Source organism: Panthera pardus, unplaced genomic scaffold (assembly GCF_024362965.1).
Source record: "Panthera pardus isolate Hobbes unplaced genomic scaffold, ASM2436296v1 HiC_scaffold_19, whole genome shotgun sequence".
Taxonomy (NCBI): domain Eukaryota; kingdom Metazoa; phylum Chordata; class Mammalia; order Carnivora; family Felidae; genus Panthera; species Panthera pardus.
In genome coordinates this window covers 7667876-7682876 of record NW_026526754.1, presented here as the reverse complement: position 1 = coordinate 7682876, position 15001 = coordinate 7667876, and the positions used below count along the sequence as shown (strand labels likewise).

General features: G+C 45.0%; 1 protein-coding gene across 3 annotated transcripts in view; it reads left to right on the top strand.

The window, feature by feature from the left end:
* RANBP10 (RAN binding protein 10) overlaps positions 1-15001 on the top strand; it is a 60953-nt gene that overhangs the window by 369 nt on the left and 45583 nt on the right. For all 3 annotated transcript variants that reach the window (XM_019455538.2, XM_019455540.2, XM_019455539.2), the window contains exon 2: positions 694-805. In XM_019455538.2, coding sequence (XP_019311083.1) covers positions 694-805 — 112 coding nt within the window. The remainder of the gene's footprint in view (positions 1-693; positions 806-15001) is intronic.

Here is a 15001-nt window from a genome sequence, read left to right as displayed (position 1 = left end):
GTGCTTCGGGTTAGGCCTTAGCCCCTGTGGGGTGTCCAGGGTGTTGAGGCTGACCAGGCCGAGGGTCGACTGCCTAGTCTGCTCTTATCTGAAACACCTAATGTCAAAAGAACTGCAACAGGTGTCCATACCCAGTGCTGGGCTGGAGCTTCCACCCCTGGGGGCCTCCTGCTTGTCCTGGGATAGCTCCCAACTCCAGCTGAACCCTTCACCACTGCTTAGTTTTTGGAGTGTCTGAAGAAAGGGGTGGTCACATCCCCTCCATTAGCCAGAAGCCTGTGGGTTTGCTCATCTGCCAGACATCACAGACAGGTCTTGGAGTTTTCTACTGAAGTTGAGGGGGGTGGTCTTCCAGAGCTCCTCCACCTCCCCTCCTCTCCCAGGTGGACTGCCTGTATTCCGGAGAGACCGCCAGCAGCACTTGGAAATCTCTCACATGTATGCATATTGCCCGTACCCTTGTTTAGTTTGTATGGGAGACAGTGTCTCTGGCAGGGCTGCTATTCACAGAAGGAGGTGAGCCAAAGGTGGGAGGTTTACGTGTTTGCTCAGTTGTTGTTTAGTTGTTCCTTGAACAATGTAAGGGCTTCCTCTAGCCACGAAGGGTTCACCCCTTCGTTGCCATGGAGCAGTAAAAAATGAGGTTTCTATTTACATTTCTTCTGAAATTTCTTCCTTGCTTTCTCCTCTTAGGTCATGGCAAAAATCACAAAGATGCTGCCTCAGTGCGTGCCACCCACCCCATACCTGCTGCCTGTGGCATTTATTACTTTGAGGTGAAGATTGTCAGCAAAGGAAGAGATGGGTAAGCCCCTTCTTACCACCTTTTTCCCCCAGCACTGACCTGTTTCCTGTGGCCAGAGTTTGATGACTCCTGGCCGACACTTGTGACTGATGTGAGCTGCTGAGCCTCACGGGTCTGGGCTGCAGAGGGTTGAATAGTGGGCTGCCTCTGTTTCCTGACTGTGAGCATGGCCTGGTGTAAGCAGAAGCCCTTGGTAGCAAGCATTGGGGGTAGAGGAGGGGACGTCTCTTCAGTGATGATGTAATGAAATACCTCACAGGTCAGGGAAACAAGTAACAAGTTTACATTAACAATTCAGTGTCCAGAATGGGATTTCCCCTACTGCTATATGGCGTTTGTGACTTCCCTCCTTTCACATTCTTGCTGTATTCAGGGTTCCTTTTTATGGCATTTAGTCATGTAGAGGCCCTTATAGGCTTCAAAGGGATAGTAGAGTCTTCACAGCATTCATCACAGCTGTGGCAGTCACTGGCCTGTCATCTCAGGGTAAACATCATGCACATGGTCAGAATCAGGTGACCTTGCTGCTCATAAACTTGTTTTTCAGTCCAGGGATTTGAACACCAGTTGGACCAGCTTTAGGAAGGTCCTCATTAAAGTCAGCATTAGGGAGGCTCCCCATTTTAGGGTGATCTAAGCAGACACAGGAAATCAGAGGGGAGATTTTTCAGTTTTCTTTTTTTCCTCCTTCTAGTCAACCTTTTTTACCATTGATTGTGACAAAGCAGGTGTTTAACTTATAAAAGAACATGATTTCAGCTGTCTTGGAAAGGCTTTCCTCATCAGACCTTAAATCTGATGTGGGAAGTTTGCCAACTACACCAGTGACCTTCGTGCCAACCCTGAATGTGTGTTCTTGAGCATTCAGAATACTTCCTCTCTCTTAGGGACTGCCCCTCTTATGGTGCATGCAAAATGCCCAGCCAACAGGCTGTGCTGGGGGAGGATTGCCATAGTTGGAGGTTTGCCTGCTTCCTCAGTGAAGTTGTAACGTCCTTTCCTGGGACGGCTGTGTGGTCATGGGTAGATGGTGGGGCTTCCATCTCGTTGTCTATACTGTGGGGAGCTAGGCCAGTGTCTAAGCTGCCTTTAACCCCAGAACTCTATGATTCTGAAATTCTGGTCATGGCAAGCTGTTGCATCTTTTCACTTTTATCCCCATCTAGTGGATTTACTGATAGGAAACATCCTATTGGAGGGTCTTAAAGTTTCCATTTTCCCTTTCCACCATCTGATAAAAACACATATATACCTATATAATGTGTTTGAACACCAGTGTGAATGAGAATGATCTCTTAAAACAAAACAAACACTACAAAAATAATTTTAGTATAGACTGAAATGGCAGTGGCAGGAGTCTCATATTGCCAGAAATTGAGGGGCATTTCTTAAACCTGTAGGGAGGAAAATCACTTGTTTTCTCTGTAGTCTGTATCATGATAACAGCTGAGCTAGAGAGAAAAGAACAGTTTTTCAAAAGGGGAGTGTTTACATGTAGAGACCTGGATTCCTTCAACTGGCTTTTCAAATTTCAGTTGTTAAATGGATCTTGAGTGTGAGTGGGGTAGGGGCAGAGACAGAGGGAGACACAGAATCTGAAGCAGGCTCCAGGCTCTGAGCTGTCAGCACAGAGCCTGTTGTGGGGCCCGAACTCACACACTTCGAGACCATGACCTGAGCTGAAGTTGGATGCCTAACCGACTGAGCCACCCAGGTGCCCCTGTTAGTGGCCTGTGTTAATTGACACTGTCAGATGGCAAGTATGTAAATGTCTCTTCATGGCTTCTTTACGGAATCCCTGAAAGCGTTCTCATGGTTAGGATGTAGCCAGATATTAGTATGGCCCAGGAGTGGTTTTGAGGAGTCCAAGGGCAGTTACAAGGCAAAGTGATCAGCTTGTTTTTTGTTTCCTGTTGATATCAGAGGTGTGCTTCTTACCTGGCTTTGGTCCATGACTCAGGTGTTAACCGGTTGTATAGCTTTCCTGTATTATCTAGTTCAAGCCTCACAGCATCTCTGGAAAGTGGCTGGAGCAGATGATAATTTACCTGTTTTGTCAGTGAGCCCTGATCCCTAGAATGTTTGCCGGCCTACCCAAACATTGGTGCCATTGGTGGCACTGCTTTGGGTGTGCAGTGGAATAGCCTAACTTGTTAGATGCCCTTGCCTGATCCCAGACATGGGTGTCCATGCTGTTGCTGACTTTCCCCATTGAATCCATTCCCTGGGTAGAGTGAAGGAATGTCTAGTTGGATTCTTAGGGGATCACAGTGTTCTTAGGCGATAGAGCTACAAAGTGTTTACTGCTCAGTGGGGCTAGAGAAACGTGGCATGCTCTTTACTGGGCTTGATTGACTTACTGAATCTATAAACCTATTTTTCTTTAGATTTGAGTACATTTGTAAAAGGTGTTTGAACCCAGTTATGGGTGTCATTTTCTAGAAAGGGTTTGTTCTGATGATGCCTTTTGTAGAAGAACATACTAATCTAGTCTAGTTATAAAGTTTTATTTTGGGAGTTCAAGGAGTATTTATTCATACCTACTATGTGCTAGGCCCATGCTGGGTATAGAGAGAATAAAGGCAAAGCCAGCACAGGCCAGCTTTGTCCTCAGGGCACTTGTGGCCTACTCAGCAGAGAGTGGACTGAAATGTTCTCTGAAAGAGGTGGCAGAATGTGGGCTTGGTTTTGAGGGATGAGCAGGAATTTCTTAGCAGGTGAGACCTGTTGGACCTACAATGAGTCTGGTTGGTAACTGGCATGGAGTCAGAGTGCTGGGCATTCTGGGCACTCCTTAAATGTAAGAAAGAGCTGAAGAAGGAGGGGCTATGTTTCAGCTAAGAGCTTGGCACAAATTGATGGGCTTCAGCTGCATTTTGCTGAGTCACCAATACTAGGAACCTCAGGAGTGGGTCTGGTGGGGTGAGAAGACATCAGAGCCCTGCCAATGGTGCCAGGAGATAAGGGCATCTGGGTTGATCTTGTTAGAAAGCCAATAAGGCCCTGAAGCTGAGGATCCCTAGGGGAAATGATTGTTTAAGCAGAGTTTGTGGACCTGTGGGTGTCCCTGGCTCTTAGTGATGACACATGGAGGGTGTGGCTGGCCAGGCTGACAGATGCTCCAGTGTGACCCTCAAAATAGACTGTAACATCATCCCAGCAGGAGCAGTCTTCTGACATGTGATGGGTGGCTCTACCCAAGAACAGTAAGCCTGGGCTGGAGCACTGGATGGAGTTGAGGTGGGGCTCTTCTTTGCAGCTGGGGCCCAGGCCCAGGCCCAGGCCCTGGCCATAGTCAGCCTGCCTCTGCTTGAACTTGCAGCTGACTTCCTTTGGCCAGGCAGCAAAGCATTCATCATTAATTCTGTACACCACAATGAGGCACCCATTGTTTAGTCTTAGTCCCAGGCTGGGACCCATGAGCACAGGCATGAGGCCCATCCAGAGAGGAGGCAGATACGCCTGTGCACATGACCTCATGGGGTGGTGTAGAAAAGTCCATTCTATAGTGTACGCTATACCCAGGAGTGGCCCAGAGGTTGGGCTTCCTCCTGTACCTGAGAGTTTGGGGAAACCTTCATAGAAGAGGTGATGATGCTAAATCTAGAAGGATGAATTAGAAGATTTCAGGTTCTCACTTTGTTGAGAAACATGCTGTAGGTAGAAGGAATGGTGCATAGTGCTCTGTGAGGAACACAGCATGAGGTAGGCAAGGGCCACATTGGAAATACCTTGTATGCCTTGGCAAGGGAGTATGGGCTTTATTCTGAGGGCAGTAGCAGTGTTTGAGGACTTTTGATCTGCCCATACTTTTGAGAGTGGATAGAGTAGAAGAGACTGCTGCTCTGGTGCAGCCAGTCCCCTCTTGGTGAGAGCCCTGTCCAGTGTGGGCCAGTAGCTTTAGGTCCTACACTCCAGGCATGGTTTTCCAAAAGCAGATGTCTTCTCTCTCTCTTGGCTGGTCTTTCTTCTGTATGGTGAGATATATAGAAGAGGGATGTAGAAAACTGGTGGGCAGAGAGGCTTTCTGGGGGTGAAAGACTCTGCATGTGCTTACTCTTTGGTTTTTTGGTTTTTGCCAAGTCCCATCTGAAAGACAACACTGTCCATAATTTTCCATGGAGACTCAGAGAGCCACTCACTCAATCAAGATCTCACCTGCCATGTTCCTGGTCCAGAGAGCAACTTGAGATCGGGCCCTCCAACCTAGAGACAGCATGTGACTGGTCCCTCACCCTGAGTTCCTTCACTCCAGTCTCTGTACATTGTACAGAGCCATTGAGAAGTAGGTGTTCATCTGTGGACTTGGGGAAGGTTTTGTCCTACCTGCCCTCAGAAGTAGGGTCTGTCCTTGCCCAAGGCAGGTACAGATGGTGGTTGTGCCCTGTTCTTCCTGACTGCCCTGCAATTCTGGTGGCCTCATGGGCAGATGCTGAGCTTTGGGTTGCATCTCTCCCCAGCAACACATTGCACTGTTTCTGGAGACATGGAGTATTTGGGTTCTGGAACGTCATGGAGTGTGGTATTGCTTACCTGTGTTGGGGGTTAAAGCCCAGGTCTAGCTGGGCATACTGAGGTGAAGCTCTGGTACAGGGTGAGAGGACTGGAGTCCACATGTTGTTCACTTTTCTGGTAGGACTTGTTCCTGCACTGAGCACATCTGGGCTTCCCTGGGACCTCCCTGCTCACTGTACATCGTCACCCAGGCTCCAAGTTGTGAGCTGAGAGTGGGGAGTATGGCTTCTTTCTTTATAACTGGGGACTTCCTTAGTCAAGCATCAGCCTCTAGCGAAATTCCTAAGATTCACTGTGTATCCCTCCTCCCCAGTTCCTGTCCTCATTGTTTTTTGTTTTCTGGAATGTTTGTTCTTTTCCCTAGATGGGTCACCATGCAAGGGAGATTCCCTGTTAGAGGAGAAGCAGGAGCTCATTGTGCTAGAGCACAGGAGGATGGACTCAACAGCTCTGCATGGCAAGCGTGTGCTATCCTATTCTGGGGCCATTAGGAAAGAATCAAGGGTCCCCGAATGGGTCTCTGTGGTCAGGGGTCAAATTGGAAAGAAAGGACTGATCACTGGGAGAGGGATGAATAACACCTATGTCTAAATGCAAGAATGTTCCTCTGCTTCTCCAGAAATTCTGCTCAAAATCCACATGAAATATCTTTGTAGCTCCAGGATCCTGGTGTTTTGTTGTAATTGAAATGTGAGGTCATGGCTCTACTGCTAGAAATGAGGCTGGGGAACTTAGTGATAGAACAGAGCTCAGCCTCTTGTCATGAAGGGGCCGGAAAGCACAGCTCTGGATTGTAGGGAAGTGGGAAGGGACTGGGTAAGTCTTTTGCACCCCTCTTAATGTTCTCTTCCTCTTCTACCTCTTGGACCTTAGAGATGACCTGGCATTTCAGGGAAGTTTACCTTAGATTATAGAGATGGTAAGTGTCAAGGCTCAGATACCCCAACTGCTCACTCAGCTTCGGTAACAAATGTTACTGACTGATAACAGTGCTCGTCCTTAGTCAGAGCCCCAGAAGTTTTCCTAATGGGCAGTGTACCAGGCAGCTGCTATTTTTTGGTCAGAGTTTCATCATGAGACAAAACCTACTAGCTCCGGGGGTAGAGGCAGTTGGAAGATGAGAACCAGTGGAGAGAGGAGAAAGGCAGTTGTGCCCAGATGGTGAAAGGGCTCAGCTCATCTCTTCTGGAGGACATTGCTGAGGTGGAGCTGAAACAGAAGGAAAGAAGCAGAGGGGATGGTTTGCTGAGTAGAACTGGTTATAATCCAATTTGCAAAGCCATATATCTGTAATTTGCGTGGGCTGTTTTATAGAATGCTCTCTTATTTTTTTAATTTTAAATTTTTAAATTTTTAGTATTTTTAAACTTTTATTTAAATTCTAGTTAGTTAACATACAGTGCAATATTGGTTTCAGTAGTAGAAATCAGTGATTATCACTTACATACAACACCAGGTGTTCATCACCATTGCCCTCCTTAATACCCATCACCCATGTAGCCCATCCCTCATCCACCTGCCTCCATCAGCCCTGTTTGTTCTCTATCATTATGAGTCTCTTATGGTTTGCTTCCCTCTATCTCTTTTTTTCCCCTTTCCCATATGTTCATCTGCTTTGTTTCTTAAATTCCACATATGAGTGAAATCATATGGTATTTGTCTTTCTCTGATTGACTTATTTCATAGTACATAGTATTAGCATAGTATACTCTAGTTCGATCCACATCATTACAGATGGTAAGATTTCATTCTTTTTGGTGGCTGAATAATATTCTGTTGTGTGTATATATACCACATCTTTATCCATTCATCAGTCTATGGACATTTGGGCTCTCTCCATAGTTTGGCTATTGTTGATAATGCTGCTATAAAAATTGGGGTAGAATGCTTTATTTATTTATTTATTTATTTATTTATTTATTTATTTATTTATTGTTTATTTATTTTGAGAGAGAGTGTGGGGGAGGGACAGAGAGAACGGGACAGGGAGAAAATCCCAAGCAGGCTCCACACTGTCAGCACGGAGCCCTATGTGGGACTGGAATCCATGAACTAGGAGATCATGACCCAAGCCAAAATCAAGAGCTGGACACGCAACTGACTGAGCCACCCCGGTGCCCCTAGAAGCTCTTATGTATGTATATATGTATGTATGTAATCATATTTTTATTTTATCTTCAATTTTTTAATGTTTATTTATTTTGAGAGAGAGAGAGAGAGAGTGTGAGCAGGAATGGGGCAGAGAAAGAGGAGCAGAGAGAGAGAATCCCAAAAAGGCTCCATGCTGCCAGCACAGAGCCCGATGCAAGGCTCAAACTCACAAACTGTGAGATCATGACCTGAGCCAAAATCAAGTGTTGGACACTTAACCTGTTGAGCAACCCAGGCACCCCTATTTTTTATTTTTTTTTAAATGTTTATTTATTTTTGAGAGAGAGTGTAAACAGGGGACATACAGAGAGAGGAACAGAGGATCCAAGCAGGCTATGCACTGACAGCAGAGAGCCAGATGTGGTGTTCGAACTCATGAACCAAGACATCATGACCTGAGCCAGAGTCAGCTGCTCAACAAGTGAGCCACCCAGGTGCCCCTAGAATGCTCTCTTTTTTTTTTTTAATTTTTTTTTTTTAACGTTTATTTATTTTTGAGACAGAGAGAGACAGAGCATGAACGGGGGAGGGTCAGAGAGAGGGAGACACAGAATCTGAAACGGGCTCCAGGCTCCAAGCTGTCAGCACAGAGCCCAACGCAGGGCTCGAACTCACAGACCGCGAGATCGTGGCCTGAGCCGAAGTCGGCCGCTTAACCGACTGAGCCACCCAGGCGCCCCTAGAATGCTCTCTTTTAATAACAACTGTTGTGCCAGGAGTTTGTTGGTAGTTATATTTGCTTTTTTTAAAAAACCAAAATGTAAATAATACATAGAATTTATCAACATCTGACACAGTGTACGTATTTATTTATTTAAACTAAATTGTTCAAAAAGATTTTATCTCTAAGTAGTTTCTACACCCAGTGTGGGGCCCCAACTCACAACCCTGAAATCAAGAGCTGTACACTCCACTGACTGAGTCAGCCAGGTGCCCCTGACTCCATGTACATTTTAAAAATGGCAGAAGGACAGAGAGACGCAGTTTTAAACAAATCTAGGTTATTGCCGTTATGTATGTTCTGTCACTTGAGGCCAGTGCAGAAAGCAGATACCATTCCAGATAGTTTAAGCAGAAAATGGTTTAATATCTGAAATTTGATATTTTCAAACTCATTGAAACTTAGAGCTTCCAGGTAATGGTGGGTGAGGTTACTTAAATAAGATGCCCTCCTGAAAATAATGAAAGATGCTCAGTTACAAACCAGCAAACTCAAGGCCAGTTTCTGGATGAATACCTATAACTAGAACATTAAGGGTAATGTCTGAGTAACTAAGGGCATTTGCTGTGTCCACACTCAGCTATGCTCTAGCTCTATAGTTACATAGGGCCAGAGAAGTAGAGGTTAGGGCCCGGAGCCTACTGGATATGGGGTCTGGTGGGAACTCTTTCATATTAAGTTAAGGTACCAACTAGCTATACACTCTGGTTAAGGGCAGTGTATTTGGTTTCTGAATGTGACAGGCTCTGGAAAGGCAAGGCTTGGTACTTGAGATTCCCACGATTCTTAGGGAAGAAGCCAGAACCCGGAGTGTGAGTAACCTGTCTGGGGCCACCCATGGGGACTGTTGTCCCCCTTTCTGTCTTGTGGGCTCTGTGGGTGTTTTGACAGTGCCCTTGGCAGTGGATGCATGAGGCACTCCAGACCCACATTCAGAAACACCTTCTTCCCAAGAAGCACATCCTGACTCAAGGCCCTTTTGCCTCAGGCATGTTCTTCCTTGGATGGTGCTGGGTTCAGTTCATTCATCTCTGTAATGCCCCGTCTCTCAGTGGGGGACCTGCACAGAATTGGGCTCAGCAGGTAATTGGATGGCTTCTTAGCAGAGGGGCAAAGTGGGGCTGTGGCTGCTAGAGGAGCAGCTTGTATACAGCAGCCAGTGTCCTGATGGACTGTGGCTTTAAGCAAGCCCATCAGACTATGAAATAAATATTAGCCCTTATTTCAGACCTAAATGCCAGTTGGTGTTTTTCCTGAAATGTCTCCCAGGGGCCATTTGTAACCGTGGTCCTAGAGATCTCTTGTTAGGGAGGCTGTTGATTTCTTTATCTAGGGCAGGTTCTGATAGGAACAAGATTGCCAGCCTGCTGAGCTGTGGCTAAGGGGTCAGATGTCAAGATGAAACTATCAGGTAAGATTCTAGTAGCTCTTCAGGGGTCTGGGGCAAGGGAGAGGAGCAGTGGTGACAGACAGCAGAGCCGATACCTTCCCTTAGCCTCCAAGAGCTGTCTCAGCCCTAAGGCTGAGGAGCTTGTCTCTTTTCTCTCCTCTTTGTCACTTCCTACCAGAGTTCTGTGGGCCTGGAGACATTCAGTTGATGGAGCTTAAATTTAAAATGTTCAGGTCCCATGATCCTTGGTTCATATATTTTAAACAGCATTTATTAAAAGTGCCTGTGGACTTGCCAGCCCATAAAGTCCACATTTTCTATAAGAAGAAATTGATAGAAAATAAAAAGAGCTAGGTCTGTGTTTTTTACTTTTGTCATCTGTTATTTGCTTATGGTGAGGGACTTCTTTTGGCCCTGGTATAAGGCCAGAATCCTCTGATGCTTTCCACTGTACTCTGTGCCAAGGCCTCCTTGTCTCATCTGGAAAAGCCAGATGAGGCTAATGCTGACATGCAGGGCCCTAGGAGTGTTCTTGGTGACTGTGTGTGTGTGTGTGTGTGTGTGTGTGTGTGTGTGTGTGTGTGTGTATGTGTGTGTGTGTGTGTGGTAAAATATTGGTAAAAAAAATGTCATTTTAACCATTTTTAAGTATACAATTCAGTGGTATTAATTGCATTCACAGTCTTATGCAATCTTCACCACCATTTTCCAAAACTTTTTCATCACCCCAAACAGAAACTCTGTACCCATTAAGCAATAATTCCCTATTCCCACCCACCTCCCAGCACCTGTAACCTTTCTGTTTCTATGAATTTGCCTATTCTAGGTATTTCATATTGGTGGAATCAGACAAAATTGTCCTTTTATGTCTTGTTTATTTCACTTAGCATAATGTTTTCAGGATTTATATTTATCTCCTGAAACGTGAGATCATGACCTGAGCCGAAATCAGGAGTCAGAGGCTTAACCGACTGAGCCACCCAGGTGTCCTACCTAAAATAATTTTTTTTTTAAATCTTTATTTAAATTTGAGAGAGAGAGAGAGGCAGAGCATGAGCATGGGGAGAGGCAGAGAGAGAGGGAGATGGAGAATCCGAAGCAGGCTCCAGGCTCTGAGCTGTCAGCACAGAGCCCGACATGGGGCTTGAACTCACGGACAGTGAGATCGTGACCTGAGCCGAAGTCAGACGCTCAACTGACTGAGCCACCCAGGCGCCCCCTAAAATAATTTTTAAGTAGGTTTCATGTCGTGGAGCTTGAACTCACAACCCTGAGATCAAGATTGTGAATTCTACTGACTGAGCCAGCCAGATGCCCCCAGAATTTTAATTTTGATGAAATCCAGTTTATCTAATTTTTTATTTTGTTAATCATGATTTTGGTGTCTCATCTAAGAATCCATTGCCAAATCCAAGGTCATGAAGCTTTTCCCTGGTTTATAATAAGAATTTTATAGTTTTGGTTCTTATATTTAGATTGTTACTCCATTTTGTGTTAATTTTTATAAACGATATGGAGGAGGGGTTCATCTTCATCCTTTTGCATGTAGAAGTCCAGTTGTCCCAGCACCAATTGTGGAAGAGACTATTCTTGCCCCATTGAATGGACTTGGCACCCTTGTTGAAAGTAATTTGACCATAGATATGGGTTTATTTCTGGACTTTAAATTCTATTCCATTTGTCTATGTTCCTACCTTATGTCAGTACCACACTGTTTTGATTACTGTAGTTTTCTAGTAAGTTCTAAAATCAGGAAGTGTGAATCCTTTAACTTTGCTTTTCTTTTTTCAAGATTATTTTAGCTACTTGAGGTCCCTTGCATGTCCATATGATTTTGAGGATTGACTTCTCCAATTCTGCAAAAAACACTGTTGAGATTTCGGTAGGGATTGAGTTGATTTTTGTGGATCAGTTTGGAGAATATTAACAATACTCTCCATCTTAACAATACTAAGTCTTCCAATCCATGAACACAGGATGTCTTTCCATTTATTTGTGTCTAATTTAATTTTTTTCAGCAGTGTTTTATAGTTTTTAGTGTATGACTTTTGTTTCCTTGGCTAAATTTGTTCCTAAGTATTTTATTTTTTTGATGCTATATTATAAATGGAGTTATTTTCTTAATTTCCTTTTTATTTATTTTTTATTATTTATTAAAAAAATTTTTTTAACGTTTATTTAATTTTTTTTTGAGACAGAGAGAGACAGAGCATAAATGGGGAAGGGTCAGAAAGAGAGGGAGACACAGAATCCGAGACAGGCTCCAGGCTCTCAGCTGTCGGCACAGAGCCTGACGTGGGGCTCGAACTCACAGACTGTGAGATCATGACCTGAGCCGAAGTCAGATGCTCAACCGACTGAGCCACCCAGGCGCCCCTTTATGTATTTTTTTTAATGTTTATTTTTGACAGAGAGAGACAGACAGACAGAGTGTGAGTGGGGGAGGGGCGGAAAGAGATGGAGACACAGAATCCAAAGCAGGCTCCAGGCTCTGAGCTGTCAGCAAAGAACCTGACACAGGGCTTGAGATCATGACCTGAGCCGAAGTTGGATGCTCAACTAACTGAGCCACCTAAGTACTCCTTAATTTACTTTTTAGATTGTTCATTGGTAATATATAGAAACACAACTGCTTTTTGTATGTTGATCTTGTGTCCTGCAACTTTGCTGAATTCATTTCTTTTAGCTCTAGTGAGCTTTCTGTGTACTGATGGGATTTTTTTATAAGATCATGTCATCTGCAAATAGAGATAGTTTTACGTATCTCTTTCCTGTTTGGATGACTTTTATTTTTTTTTCTTGTTTGATTGCTCTGGCTTGGACTTCCACTACAATGTTGAATAGCAGTGATGAAAGGTGGCCATCCTTGTCTTATTGTAATCTTAGAGGAAAAGCTTTCAGTCTCTTACCATTGGGTTTTCATAAATACCCTTTATTGTCTTGAGAAAGTTCCTTTTATTCCTAGTTGTCTGAGTGCTTTTATCATGAGGGAGTGTTGGATTTTGTAAAGTTTTTTTTTTCTACGTCAGTTTAGATGATCATATAGTTGTGTTTTTCCTTTGTTCTATTGATGTGTTTTATTATATTGGTTGATTTTCTTATGTTAAACCACCCTTGCCTTCATGGGATAAATCCTACTTGGTCATGGTATGTAATCCTTTTAATACATTGTTGGATTTGGTTTCCTACAGTTTTCTTGAAAATTTTTGCATCTGTACTTATGAAATATATTGGTCTGTAATTTCCTTTACTTTTGATGTTTTCTTGGTGGCTCTTTGATTGCTGTTTCAGGGTCTACCCCATCTTGGGCTTTCATCTGGGTACAGCACATTTGTAACAGTATCCAGACATTATTTTGCCAAGAATTAAAGTCTCTAGGTCAGAGCGGGGAAGGAGCTTAGGAGCCCTTTAGTCCAACCTCTCCTCTTCTTATAGGGAACTTGAGATGTGGGGTGAAATCCAAGACCCACAGTCCTGAATTAGACTCGAGTGTCTGAGACCGGGCTTCAGAGTCTGGGGTATTATCTCTGGAGCCCGGCTGCAAAGTGTTCCAGTTACTTTAAAACTCTTCAGGTGCTTCTCATCAGGAGGCAGGAAAGGAGTGTCAGACTTGTTGCCACAGAGGTTCCTCTGGTAGAGTGCTCCAGGCTGTCTCTCAGGACTGGTTGGGTGATAACAGCAAAGTGGTGGTCTCCTTCCCTCCACATGTTGTTGTATATCTCTGGAGAGTGTGAGATTCCAGAGGCCTGGTTTCTAAGGTCCTGTCGTCTGTTCACCACTAGACCAGTTTAAGTCATGGAAGAAACTCTAGTCAGTTGGAGCTGTGCTGAGCCAGTGTCACTGTAGGAGGGTCTCCTGGGTGTGTGCTCTGGGTTGCGCTTGGGCCGCACAGGGTGCTACATGAGCCAGAGTCCCAGCTTCTCCGCTGAACAGGGATTTTGACCATTTCCTGCTGTTTCTGAAGATGTGCTTTTCTGAGGTAGCCTCTGTCCTCCTGTCAAGGCTCAGGGAAGTGGGTGTACTGAGGAGCTGACCATGAAGGCCAGGTCCTCCAATGTGTCCCTCTGGCACTGAAATGTTGCCTTGGGACAATCCAGGGAGAGTCTGATGGGTGAGAGCCAATGACCTTCACAGTATGTGACCACCAACTGTCTCGAAAATGATTTTTCTCTATCAAAGTAATTCATGTTAATTGTAGAAAATCTGGAAAACCGAAGAGAAAAAAGAAGAATCCAAGCTGATCGGAGTGTGCTCGCATCTCCGCGTGACTGCAGGGTTTTGCAGACAGTTGCTTTTATGGGAGAGTCAGCAGAGGTGGGAGGTGGGGGGTGAAGGGCAGCACAGGCCCCAGAAACCACCAGTCCATTTTCATTGCAGGTCATTTTCCAGGGCCCCAGTTTGCCCCTACTGCCTGCCTCCATGTCTTCAGGGCAGACATGGCTCTGTGGTCAGCTGAGGGCCTTGCCACAGCTGCTGCTCTCCAGCTCAGCTGAGGCCATGCTCACTTGCTGTCCTCTTCTCTCTGGAGTCCACGAGAGACAGAGTTGCTCTTCTAGCTCTAGCTTGTGTTGTGTTGTTAGCAGTGAAGGATAGAAACTGAGAAGGTAGAGGCCAACTCATGGTCTCACTGCCATGAAGAGCTTATCCTCTGTTGTCCCTCCTCTACATTTACTGGCTGTCTCACATCTCTGACAAATAGTATTTTCCATTTTGCTGCCCTTTGGAAGAAAGGAGTAAATCAAATGGGTTTACCCTACTTTCAGTCATGATATGGGGTAATAACTTTGCCTCCAAGCTCCTCAGATATATCCTGCTGCTTGAAAAGAAAGCCCTAGTGAAGATGCTAAATATAGGGGAGCTAAGTGCTGTCTATTTCAGTTATCTGCTTAGGGAATGAGAACCCCTTGTTGCCTCTCTCCCGTGACGAAGTCAGCTTGTATCTGTTAGTGTTCCTACCATTGTCTGACCCATTACCAAAAAGGAAGCAAATGCTCACCTCCTTTTTTCCTTGGCAATTGTTTTTTAATGTCCCAAGATCTAGACCTTTGAAAATGGCCTACTTTACTAGATTCCAATGCTAGAAAAACCTCTAGTGCCTGAACTGAAGCACAGTGGGTTTGTCCAGTGTCCACCAGCAGCTCTTCCAGCACCGTGCCCAGGATCCAGTTCAGTGGCTACATTAACGGCTGTCTGGACTGATGGAGATAGCTGAGGAATAGTCTCTGACAAGCTGACTGGGGTGTATGATGAACCCAGTGGCAGAGGTGAGATTTGAATCTGGGTTTGTCTGATACGTTTGCGCTGATGCAGGTATGTTTTTTGTTTGGGTGCTTGAGCACAGTGTAAACTCCAGGGCTGGAACAGAGCTGGAAAAGGACTACTACTGACAGGCCAAGCACCCGGGCTCCACAGTTTGCAA